At 34.9% G+C, this 13,535-nt stretch overlaps 1 protein-coding gene across 2 annotated transcripts in view; it reads left to right on the top strand.

Annotated features, from left to right (window-relative positions):
- FAM185A (family with sequence similarity 185 member A) overlaps positions 1–13,535 on the top strand; it is a 58,598-nt gene that overhangs the window by 30,691 nt on the left and 14,372 nt on the right. For both annotated transcript variants that reach the window (XM_080665960.1, XM_080665961.1), the window contains exons 6-7: positions 2,206–2,301; positions 6,297–6,431. In XM_080665960.1, the coding sequence (XP_080522086.1) occupies positions 2,206–2,301; positions 6,297–6,431 (231 nt within the window). The remainder of the gene's footprint in view (positions 1–2,205; positions 2,302–6,296; positions 6,432–13,535) is intronic.

The following is a 13,535-nucleotide window of genomic DNA, read 5'->3' as shown; positions in this document are numbered from 1 at the left end:
TAGCCTTTTAAGCTTATTTGTTATTCTCTGCTATTAGCAAAGCACATATTACAAATATCTATTTCTTTGACTGCATACAGTATTAGCTGGTAGTTGGCATCAATTTTTTCCTGTTGTGTGTGTAATTTTCAGGAAAATTCAGTGGTCTCTGTCAGACCAATAAGACCTTTTCCCAAATTGTGATGATACAAAACTATAGAGTGTACTTATTACAACACTGTCTGGACTAACAATTTCTGTTCACTTCTTTTACCCTCTAAAGCTTATTTCCCTTAAGGTTTCCTCCAAGAGCTATAGCATTTCTCTATTACATGAATGTCCAAAAATAAGAAATTCTGTGAATGAAGCCTTAATTTGACTCTTGATCGTTAATTTTTAGTTCCAATCACTTGTATTATAGAAAACAAGAAGTTAGTGTATGTTTTTGCTACAAAACTTTTCCAATATGACCTTTGCTTTCTCTTTTGAAAGTATATATTGAATTAAAAAATTTTTTGATAGCCTCCAAGGGATGGGACATTATCAGAACTCAACACTGATAACATGAGAATGTAATTACTTAGTGGCTTAGGATATAATTATTTATCTGTGTTTCTTTCCCATTTGCATGGGGAGGAGGAGAGAAGTGAAAAGTATTATTTATAAACCACATAAAAATTTTGTATATTTTCCCCCTAGAGAAAGCAAGAAATCAAACTAATGCTTCAAATATCTTATTTTGCTCATTTGGAATAATGCACACATTGTGTAGTCCACATTTTTTATCATTATATATTTTTACTTGGCTTCTTTTAGGATGCAGTAAGGGGCTTTAAAAGGAGTTTCTGTTGGTACCTCAGGAGAGAAACACTCATCTTTATCCAGCTATCCTATATTATTTATCTCTAGTGGCTTAATTTCCCAATATTTTAATACCTTTTGACACTTAAAAAATTAAATAAATGTTGAATCACTATATTGTACATCTGCAACTAATATAATATTATATGCCAACTATACTTAAATTTTAAAAATTGAATAAATTGGTTCTAATAAAGGCCATTTTTCAGTATAGATTAGAGGTAAATTATTATAAATTATCTTAGAGTCAGATTTTAAACAGTTTATTCCCCAGTTGTTGTCTTTGAGTCATCTAAAATTTAAAGAAAAATGTTGCTTCCTTTATAAGTATACAAATGTTTTTTTTCTCCATATTTTATAAAAAGTATAATAGTATCATCTTTGACATTAGTTTCATCACATTCCCTACTTACTTTGTTTCCACTTTGAAATCATAAAAGCTCCAGATAAAATATGCTTTTAAGAGGCCTCTCTAAAAAAATATGCTTTGGCTTTCTCAAGGCAGTCAGAATATTCAATTAAAGGTTCAGTTGCCATGGAGAGGAGAAAGAAGGAGAAGCTACTTAGCACCGACTCTTCAACATCATGCTCTTACTTCTTTATCTCTGACTGTCTTGAACTTGATGTTGGCTGATTGAAAATGGAAGTCATTGATGACATAAAGAAATTTGTGTGTCAAATTAGGACCACCTTAATTATGATTTTCTTTCCCTGACTTAAGATATCTGTTCAATTCCAGAAACTTAAAAAAAAATATTTAGGTATAAATGAGCTTCACTCGCTCTTTAAGTGATCCCCCGCCCCCCTATTTCTGTCTCAGAAATGCAACAAAACCTTATATAGAGTAATCTTTCACTCTCAGCAGCACTTTCTAGTACTAGCAAATTTGATAAGAGGAGAAAATATGAGATTTTAATTTTTGTTAACTTTGCTACTACTTATATGTTGATTGTACACGAGATATAATTCTTTAGTAAAGATTGAAAGTTGATAATAAACTAAATGTATCAATTATGCTTAATGATCTTGGCTGTCAAGGATTCATTGCTTGTGTACTGTCCTTCCTACACATTAGGTTTTATAATAAACATGTTTAGACAGGGTGCCTTAGATGTTTAGAGATAAGTTATGCAGGTTACTGTAGACATAGGGATTTTTTATTGTCTGGGCGTATAATTCTAGATTTCTGTTCCTGTTTTCATTTTAAAGCAGAAGATGGCATAGTTATAAGAAAAATTTATAAAACCTTGCAAGATTCTTAGCTCATTATCCTAATACTGAAGCAGAGCTTTTTATTTCAAGTTTATAATTCCAGTTATTCAAATAAGAGTGATTATACTTACAGCTTTTTTCCTTTCCTCCTAGATTCATCCTCTGGGTGTCTAAAAGCCTCAACTCATCAGGGTGCCTTAGATGTTTATGTCAGCCAACTGGGGAAGGTGGAATTGAAATCCCATAAAGGTTAGCCAAATGGAATATTTTATTTTGACATGTGGTGTAAGGAAGGTGTTACATAACATTCAGGAAACAGATGGTCAATTTATCTTATCTGTGGTACTGACATAATGATTTCAAGAACATATCTTCTGATAGAAACTGACTTAAAGACTGGAATACTACTCTGTAGACCAATGATCTTAGAAACATTGGGGACAGATGGCCATGAAGACTGACTTTCCCTTTGTAGTTCCAACAAAAATGTTATAATATAGTGATTCACTATTATTATAAAAAGTTTTAGTGTTAGTGTTTTTCAATTTAACTTTATGTCTGAAATATAATATTCTTTGGAAAATGCTCTCTTTGGAAGCTTTTCTACGAGTCTGTACGTGGACCTTCTGAGGCCATCACTCTAGAGCAGTGGTTCTCAACCTTTCTAATGCCGCGACCCTTTAATACAGTTCCTCATGTTGTGGTGACCCCCAACCATAAAATTGTTTTCATTGCTACTTCATAACTGTAATTTTGCTACTGTTATGAATCATAATGTAAATATCTGTGTTTTCCAATGGTCTTAGGCAACCCTGCTAGCGGTTCTCAACCTGTGAAAACCCACAGGTTGAGAACCACTGCTGTAGAGCATAAGACCATCGGAAAACACAGATATTTACATTATGATTCATTAACAGTAGCAAAATTACAGTTATGAAGTAGCAACGAAAACAATTTTATGGTTGGGGGTCACCACAACATGAGGAACTGTATTAAAGGGTCACGGCATTAGAAGGGTTGAGAACCACTGCTCTAGAGTAATTCTTTTTAAAATGTAATCCTGAAATAAAGGTATCACCAGGAGGGTCTTCTAAAGGTGATTACTGACTTAGTCTCTTGAAGTATCAAGACTTATTATGTAGCCCTGGCCTAGTAGCTCCAATAGGCCAAGGTTGTAGATTCCATCTCCAGCCAGGGCACATATAAGAAGCAACTAGTGAATGCATAAATAAGAATAACAGTCGATTTTCACTCTTCCTCTCTCTTTCTCCCCCTCTCGCCTCCCCTCTTTCTCTTCCTCTCTCCTTCTCTCCCCATTCCTTTCTCTCTCTAAAATAAATAATTAATTAATTAAAAGCTTATTTTGTTTTTTCTTCTATAATCTTATTTCAAATAACTTATTCTAAGCGTCCAGGTCTTTCATTAAAAGTGGTACACTTTTTAGTCATCTCTAGACTGTACATGAACATGCACACATGCATGCTGGCAAGTGGCTTGGGTACTTGGAGTAACTTGGCCATAGGGGCTGAAGTGACCTGTGCAGAAAGTTAAGAACCATAGCTCTGTATAAAAAATTTTTTAAAATAAAGTCTAGGAGCTCTTGCATATTGGCCAGAACAGGGCTATGTGTATATCAAGGAAAATACTTCCTTACAGAGACCAGTTTTTCCTGCTGTTGGTAATTTCTTTCCGACATTGTTTTAATACTTTTTTTTTTTTTGTCAACGAGGCTCACTTGTCAGAGTGTCAAAATAAAACTACAATTGCAGAGGTCTGAAACTGAAGTTATTGCTGACACACAGGTGTGATTTGATTTCTCAAGATCAATTTTTTCCCCTTTAAATCATACCATGTTCTAACTAAATTTCTAAGAGCTTCATTAATGCTATTCAGTGTATTTTGTGAGTGCCATAAAAGTCATATAATTGCATTTGAAAAGGAGAAGAAAACCTACAATCACTGCATTTAATGTAACTAGTAACAGAGTAAAAGCTCTTACACGAAAGTTTTTTCCTGTTGTGTATGGATGGGCAGAAAAGTAAAAACATTGTTAATCTTCATCCACTTGAAATATTTTTCAGTGTTATTTAGAATTTTGATTAGGATTACAATTTTGTGTTTTCTCCGATTGAAACCATGTTACTGGCAGATGCTTAAAGATAACTGGAAACAAAGATTTCTATCTTATTTTAGGTCTCTTTAATTCTCACTACATTTGGCAACAGTGACTTTTCAGAGTAATTGATACTTAATTGGAATTCTGTTGCTTAATGGTTAGTAAAGACATCTGGAATCCTTTCCCACACTACCACTGTCTTGCTGTAGGGTTCAAGAGCCACTTGAGTCTCCTAGCTTTTCAACATTTGTCATGTGAAAAAGAATGTTATAATGCTTGTTTTCTCTCTCCCTATGAATATCAACATGGGAACTTATTAATTCATTCAGAAAGGCTGAGTTTACGCTTGAGAGTCAGGCCTGCATCTGAATACTGACTTTTATACTTAAAATTTGTCCTTGACAAAACCACTAATCTCAATATAGTATGCCTTTAATAAATGGTGCTGTTAGTATTAGTTTTAATACTAACTTTTGAATTTTTAAAAGAACGGTATTGATGCTGATAACCACTTTCCTTTCTAAAAAAAAAAAAAAAAAACCACACCAAAAAAAAAACCCAGATCGTGTTACAGGAGACATTTGGGAGTTTTCAAGTCATGAGAATTCTTCATTTGCAAACAGTCATGGAGTATTGGTAGTGATGGTTTTGTTTTTAAAGGATGTATCAAGATGGGGGTAATGCTGTTTGCATTGCTTAACATTTTTAAAGCTCACAGATTCACGATCCCTTCATTCATTTAAGAACAGAAAAAAATTATCACATTTGACACATTTAGAGACACAAAGTCCCCAGAAAGTTTTTAAAGTTTGTTATTTTCTTTTTAAAGTATGTTTTATAGATAAACATTTCTTTTCCATTCATCTGGAAATTTTTCAGGGTTGTTTTTTTCCTAAAGTTTCTCGTATTTGTTGTTCTAGGGAATCTCCTGTCAGTAGTTTACATTTAAACTTTGAAAAGCAATTTTTTTAAAAAATAAAATAAACCAGTTTTAGTGATGTGCTTTGTTACCCCCTTTTTTGCAGGAGTATAAGAGTTCATCAGTCTTATCCCAAACTTTCAGCTCTAGTTAGGAAGGCTAACAGGATATGAAATTACTTATAGAAACTTAAGCTGATGTTAACCAAACTAGGAGGCAAACAATAACCCATAAATAAATGCATTCTAGAAAGAATCTTTAAAATATTCACAATGGATTTCATTCTGACTGTCTTGTTCACAGAGCTGAGGTTAATGTTTTATGGCAGGGGCCTCTTACTTTTTTGATATATGAGAAACAGAGAAAAAGTTCTGAAAGAGGACTGTGTGGATGAGTTTGCACTGCAACCCACGACGTTTCAAAAATGATTCCTTAGCTAACAGCATACTTTTTCTTATTTCTTCCTTTAGATGCTTGAATTACTACAAGATTATAGTGGGAATAAAGTTGAGTGTCTTGCCCTAGGTACCCAAAGACTGTAATCCATTGAAAAGAAACAGTTAAAATTCAAATATTCTCTTTTTTTTTTATTATTATTATTGTTATCCCCCTGGCCCCTACAAGGTATAACTGAAAGCACAAGACCCCAAGGTTCTAGTTGTGTTACAATGGTCATTGCGGTCACAAGTTTTGTAATACGATGAGGTCGCATATCAGTGTGTGAAATCCCACAGTGGTTAAGAGCATGGGCTTTGTTGTCACTGAATTGGATCTAGATTCTAACACTAGCTCTAAAGGGAACTTGAGCCAGTTCTCATCTGTAAAATGAGGATTATAATAATACCTCATAATGTTGGTATGGAGATTTAAAGAAACAACGTGATTAAGGTATAATTACATAATGTAATTATACCTTAATAAATAATTAATGATAAATCCTTTCTACAAGCTTCATGTTAATAAACCACTCGCTTTTCTGTGATGAGAGCTTTTGGCAAAAGAAATTCACACTGTTCTAATAACTCATACTTTTGACAGAAGTTACTGTGAATGCCTTGGGAGTAAGAAAACATTGACACCTCCCGACCTCCATGAGTAAGGAGAAGGCAGTGTACCAGGAGCAATGCTACCCATTCATTAATTTTTGTAATAGACTCTAGTACTTTTGATTTCTTTGCATTAATAAGCTTTCTTATTAACTTATTACAGGCTCTGTACTTGTCAAGGTCCCATCTTCTCTTCAAGTTCATTTACAGTTATCAGGAAAAGAGGTCAATGTGAGCTCAGAAGTCCATGTTCAAGAGATGGCCAAAACTCATAAAGATGATGGTGTAATAATTACTGGTAAGGAGGCTACATTTTACTGTGTAAGATGAATAGTCATTGTCCATACATAAATAGAAATATGGTATGCTTAATTTCAGTTTTAGTCTTTTATTCTTCTCCATTGTCACATTTTGGTGTTTTGACACTTTTTCGCCCCCTGCTTATCAGTGACATAATGCAGATATTTTGTTTGGGATACTCACCAGTCCTATTATTGGTTAAAATTGATTAAAAAAATTTTTATCTTGAAGAGATATTTGCATACCATGTTTTAGCAGCATTGTTCACTGTAGCCAAGAGGTAGAAGCAACCCATATGTCTATTGATGGATGAATGGATAAATGAAATGTGGTATATACTACATACAGTGGAATTAAAAAGGAAGAAAGGCCTGACATATGTTACAACATGAATAAACCTTGAAGACATGCTCAGTGAATTCAGCCAGTCATGAAAAGACAACTACTGTATGATTTCACTATATGGGATATCTAAAGGAGTCAGATTCATAGAAAAATGAAAGAAGGGGAGAGGGAGAATGGGGAGATATACAGTGGGTATAGAGTTTCAGTTTTGCAAGATGAAAAAGTTCTGGAGATCTGTTGCACAACAGTGTAAATATACTTACCACTACTGAACTGTAAACATAAAAATGGTTAAGATGATACATTTTATGTTATGTGTTTTTACCCCAATTTAAAATTTTAAAAATCATTAAAAACATTTTTTCCTGGCACTACTGCTTTCTAATTCTTGGACTTAAAAATCAACTAAATACATATAATGCAAGACTTAAAGTTAACTTTGTATGATTAGAATAAATAGGAATTTGGTTTGGTATTATGCACTTTGAAAACTTGTTCTTTTAGTATAACAAATTCTCAGTCCTAGAAATGTGAATAGCTTTACACATTTTTCCTAATTACCTCTGGCTGTATTGATCACTGATACTACTTTTAAAATTTATTGTATAGATAATACATATACATACTTAAAATAAAACTAATGCTGGTGAGGTTTTCCTTTAAATCTTAGCAGCATAAAAAAAAGGAAGTGTGTGGTGGCGCTGGCTGTGAGGTGTCTTCATAAGATCAAGCTTCAGTTTTAAATATTTTTTTTGTATGTTAAGAAAGCTGTCTGTTAGAACTCATAGAATATTAAGAAAAGTCATAATAGTAATAAAAATAATACCCATACACTCTCAGATCTAAATCATTGCATTTAAATGGGCAACTCTTAGTTACATGATGAAAATTTAAGTGTATTAAATGTGATAAGAATCAATTTCTTGTGTTCTAATCTCAAGTTTGATAAGGAGCCAACAGAATGATCTTTTGGCTCCATAATCTAAAGATAATACAAATTTGTTTAACAGTGTCCCAAATGACAGTGTAATCAATTATTTTATATATGTTAAGAATGTTTGAATTATAAATTAAAGTTAGTTTGTCATTTTTTTATTCTGTTACTCATAAATCATATGAGTAATTTAGATTTCATTTTAATTCCATTTTAAAGTCCCATTCTCATCACTTCAGCCATTAAATCATTTAAGAACACTTACTGGTTCTGCCATTGGATAAAATCGGTATCTGCAGACCTGATCTCTTTATTAACTTCTTGCCCATTTCTACTCTACTAAACTAACACCTTAATATATTTAAAAACAAACAGTATCTTTCCCTAGTCTAGCTCTTCCTCCTGCTGTCTTCTGTATTTTCCTTCACTTGGTCAGTCAATCACTCAACAAGCGTTTATTGAGTCAGGTATTATGAGAAACTAGGAGTGCAAAGCTGACAAAGTATGGTCTGTCTGCCATCAGAAGAGCTTATATTCTAGAGTGGCAAAACAAATCAGTGAATACAATAAAGTGGGAAAATGTTACAATAGAGTTATGTACAGGGTACTGTAAGAGCATGTAGGTGACACATCTAAATTAGACTAGCACTGTGAGTTTAAGAAAATGAGAGAAGGCAGGGAGAGAGGCTGGGGAGTTGGGAATGGGGTCAGATCACATAGGGCTGATTTGAATTTTATGCTAAGTGCATTGCCAAGGCAGTGAAAGGTTTTAATCTGGGGTTCATATAGTCAGATCTGTATATTAGAAAGATCACTGAATGTTGAGTGGAGAAAGCTAAGAGAAGACAATGGTGGAATGAACAAAAAGCTAATTAGCAGCAGGTTACTGCAGTGATTCAGGAGAAAGATTCAGTGGCCTGGACTCCACAATGATCTGTTAAATTCAACATGTAAATTAACCTTCAACAAATTTTGGCTGAAGAAATAGATAAGTGGATGAAAATGCATGCTTATCTCATTGGTTATCATGAAGCTTCTCAGCCTATTTAGTTCTTTTTGTGTGTTATTTGTTATTATGTCTTACACTCTAGCCTTACTTCCTAAACCAGGAAGGTTCAAATTGCAAAATGAATTTTACTTCCTATTCATAGTGCAAGATTCTAGGTACTGATCAGCAGAATTCTTTTGTAGAGTAGCAAATGATATACTACACAGTTGGGCCTCAGATGGATCTGTAGGTTGTCATGGATATTAAATTCAGTCCATTAGAGTGATAGTACAGAAGGACCTCAGATAAAGTCAGAGGAGTCTTGTTTTGGAGAGAGCTGTATGAACAAGTGATTGGGTTTAGAGAAACTTTCATAATTCATTTTGATTCTAAAACTGTTTGGTGCCCAAAACGCCACAGACCTTATTTATCAAGTGAATGGAATGTTTTAAGAGGCCTAGAAAATTAGGGCTGATTGCTTTTTCTGTGGGTATTTTCAATCCGAAACCCAATTTTGGAAATAATGGGAAGCTTTACATGTGAATTATTATAGAAAGCTGAGCTTATCTCATCTGGGTCTTTCTTACAGAGCCTATGAAGCATAGCAATGGAAACACCTCTCTGCTAAGAGGTCTAGATTTGTATCTGTAGCATGACTTCTGCAAGAAGCCATGCCATAAAGTTTATCCTGAGGGCTCAGGCTTCCCACAGGGTTTGATGTTTCAGCCCTGTAGTTTTATTTGATTTCCTGCTTCCTGGTTTCTCTTGTTGCTGCTATCAATGATAAATAAGATAAATCGTATGATTTATAAGTATTATGTGCTATTTTGAGTCAAAAGAAAGCCTGGGACTCTCAGGCTGAAATATTTTCCTACTAAAAAGATGTGTACAGCCCTAACCAGTTTGGCTCAGTGGATAGAGCATTGGCCTGCGAACTGAAGGGTCCCAGGTTCGATTCCGGTCAAGGGCATGTACCTTGGTTGTGGGCACATCTCCAGTAGGGGGTGTGCAGGAGGCAGCTGATCGATGTTTCTCTCTCATCGATGTTTCTAACTCTCTATCCCTCTCCCTTCCTCTCTGTAAAAAATCAATAAAATATATTTAAAAAAAAAAAAAAGATATGTACGTGTGTATTCTTTGGGATGCAGTCTCTAATTCTTATAAGTTCTTGGTTCTAACTTTCTTCTCTATCCATATATGGCAAATTCAACTGATGGTGCATGGTAGGTAGGTTTACTGGTAGGTAAGATATATCTTGGAAGCTGACTTCTCTGTTAAGTTTTAAACTTGGTTCATCAACTTAGATATGAAATCTCACTGTGAAATACTAAGCCCAAAAAATGCCTGTGGTACAAAGTCTTTTAAATCATTTTTTATTTTCAATTACAGTTTCTATACATTATTATATTAGTTTCAGGTGTATATCCCAGTGATTAGGCATTACTTAAGTGATCATCCCAATAAATCTTGCACCTGACACCATATACTATAGTATTCGAATATTATTGACTATATTCCCTATGCTGTACTTTATATTCCCATGACTATTCTGTAACAACCATTTTTTACTTCTTAATCCTTTCACCTTTTTTTTTGCCAATCCCATCTGGCAACCGTCAAAATGTTCTCTATATCTGTGAGTCTGTTTCTGTTTTGCTTGTTTATTTTGTTTTTGGGTTCACTTGTTAATAGATATGTATTTATTGCCATTTTATTGTTGTATTTTTTATCTTTTTCTTTAAAAAGACCCTTTAACATCTATAATAATAAAAGGATAATAAGCTAATTAGACCGGACGTCATTCCGGACATCTTTCCTGATGAAGCCGGGGCTGGAGGGAAGCCATCCAGGTCCCGGGTGCCTGCAGGCGGCCCGAGAGAAGCCAGCCCGGGTCTTGGGTGCCTTCTGGCGGCCGGAGAGGGAAGCCCGGGTCCTGGGTGCAGGAGGGAAGCCAGTGCTGGCAGCTGGGGGGAAGGAAGGCCTAGCATGGGGCCTCTAGTTTCATATAATGCTGGTTTGGTGATGATGAACTCCTTTAGCTTTTTCTTCTCTGGGAAGCTCTTTATCTGCTCTTGGATTCTAAATGATAGCTTTGCAGGGTAGAGTAATCTTGGTTGTAGATCCTTGTTTTTCATCACTTTGAATAGTTCTTGCCAGTCCCTTCTGACCTGCAAAGTTTCTTTTGAGAAATCGGCTTACAGTCTTATGGGAGCTTCCTTGTAGGTTTTCTCTTGCTGCTTTTAAGATTCTCTTCGTTTTAACCTTTTGCCTTTTAATTATGATGTGTCTTGGTATAGGCCTCTTTGGGTTCATCTTGCTTGGAACTGTCTTTGCTTTCTTGATTTGTATGTCTATTTCCTTCAAGTTTGGGAAGTTTTCAGTCATTATTTTTTCAAATAGGTTTTCAATGTTTTGCTCTATCTCTTCTTCCGGCACCCCCATGATGTGAATGTTGGTATGTTTAAAGTTGTCCTAGAGGCTCCTTACACTATCCTCACTTTTTTAATCTTGTTTTCTTTTTTTGCTGTTCTGAGTGGGTATTGTTTGCTTCCTTATATTCCAAATTGCTGGTTTGATTCTCGGCTTCATCTACTTTACTGTTGATTCCCTATAAATTACTCTTTATTTCAGTTAGTGTATTCTTCATTTCTGACTGATTCTTATTTATGCTATTGAGATTCTCAATGAACTGAGTGTCCTTATAACCAGTGTTTTGATTTCTTTAGTCGATTGCTTGTCTTCATTTTTTTTAGTTCTCTTTTCTGGAGTTTGTTCTGTTCTTTCATTTGGGCCATGCTTCTTCATTTCCTCATTTTAGCAGCTTCCCTCTGTTTGTTTCTATGTGTTAGATAGAGCTGCTATGTCTCCTAGACTTGATAGAGTGGCCTAATGTAGTAGGTGTCTTATAGGATCCAGTGGCACAGCCTCCCCGATCACCCAGGCTGGGTACTTGAAGTGTACCTCCTGTTGTAGATGAGCCTTGTTGATGATTGCTGTTGACATGTCAGTAGGAGGGATTTATACAGGCCAATCAGCTGTTAAGGACTGGCTCTGACCACTGACCTCCTACCACTGTAAAGGATCAGCTATGCTGGGGCACGTCACACAAAATAGGGCTTACTTCAGCATGGCTCTGGTGCCCCCTGAGTCTACCCCTTGAGTGTGTTGCTTTTGGAGGTGGTTGGGTGGTGGTGCTTCAATGTGGTCACAGTCTAGATATCCCTCCTGATTTTTATCTGTCGTCCATGGGTTTGGGACCAGCCCATCCTTGTCTCTGCCCCTCCTACTAGTCTCAATATAGCTTCTTCTTTAATTCCGTAGTTGTAGGACTTCAATTCAGCTTGATTACAGGCGTTCTGAATAATGGTTGTTTTATAGTTTAGTTGTAATTTTGATGTGGTTGTGGAAAGATGCAAGTACCATGTTTAACCTGTCTTGACTAGAATTCCAAAGTCCTTTTCTCTTAAAGCTCCCAATTTAGGTGTTTAGAGATTATTAGAAAGTGTATTGCCAGCCAAATGATTGTTATTTGTCATAGACATAGTAGAGAAGGTAGTACTACTGGTTTTACTTTATTTTAGTCAAACTAAATGTAAACCATATAAAAATAAATTCATTTGGGATCAAAATCAAATTAGAAGAGATTTCTCATTCAGCTAGTTTTTAGTCAGAATAGTTATACATTTATGGCATCGTGATTTATTATGGAAAACTGCTTTGTGGGTTAGAAAAGGGGGTGAAATGGGACTAAGCCCAGAGAATGGCACTTAAGATCTAGAGAAACTGTTTTCTCTCCAAATGGGAAAATAATCCAGTCTTTTGATATGACTTGTAGAAATATATATATTTTTAAGAATATTCTGAAGTTTGGTTTTCTCCAAGCTTATAGAACATGGATTTGTCAGTCGTGTAGATGTACTTCAGGATGACTTAGATGGAATTTAGTAATAGAATGAAGAATGCTGTCGACTCATGGCTGCTTAAAAATACTTCGATAGGGAGTTAATGTAGGAACTGTCTTCAGTGTTCATGCTTTTATGGTGTTTTTGTTTCCACAGCATTTTGTAAAGTATAAGATCCTGGGAGTATCATAGATAATTAAACATCAACTTTGTTAACATTTACCCAAAAAAAGGACAAGTTTTGTTTTTACTCATCTGCAGACTTTATATGTAAGGCCAGATAGTAAATATGTTACATTTTGAAGGCTACATATAGTTTCTGTTAAATATTCTTTTTTTTTTTTATAGCCATTTAAAAATGTAAAAGTCAGTCTTACTTCTTTGGCCATAAAAAAACAGACCTCAGGCCAAATTTGGCTATGGTTTGCTGACCACTAGACAAGAACAGGCCCCAAACATAGAGCATTTCAATTCTGTTTGTAATGCCTGGAGTTTTGTTTGTTTGGTTTTAGTTTTGTATTTATTTTGGTCATTCACGAAATACTGAACCACAGCCAAATCATACCCTGAATGAACTCTTCCCAGTTGTGAACTAAAAATTATTTGTGCACATAAAAGTGTAATTGTGTAAAATTTAATAAACAACACAGCCACAGAAGATATATGAGGACAAATAAAAACATGTTCAAAACACTAGCCATTAGTGAAGTGCTAGTTAAAACCAGAATGAGATACTACCTACATAGTAGAATGGCTAAAATAAAAAATACAAATAATACCAAATGCTGGCAAGGATGTGAAGAGATTGGGTCTCTCCTGCATTGTCATTGGGAATATAAAGTGATAAAGCCACTCTAGCATTCAGTTTGACAGTTTGTTAAAAAACTAAACATGAAACTATCATATGACCTAGTGGTTACAATCCTGGGCATT

Source organism: Plecotus auritus (assembly GCF_963455305.1).
Source record: "Plecotus auritus genome assembly, chromosome: 4".
NCBI classification, from domain to species: domain Eukaryota; kingdom Metazoa; phylum Chordata; class Mammalia; order Chiroptera; family Vespertilionidae; genus Plecotus; species Plecotus auritus.
The sequence above is the reverse complement of the archived record's forward strand: the minus strand, read 5'-3'. Positions and strand labels throughout refer to the sequence as shown.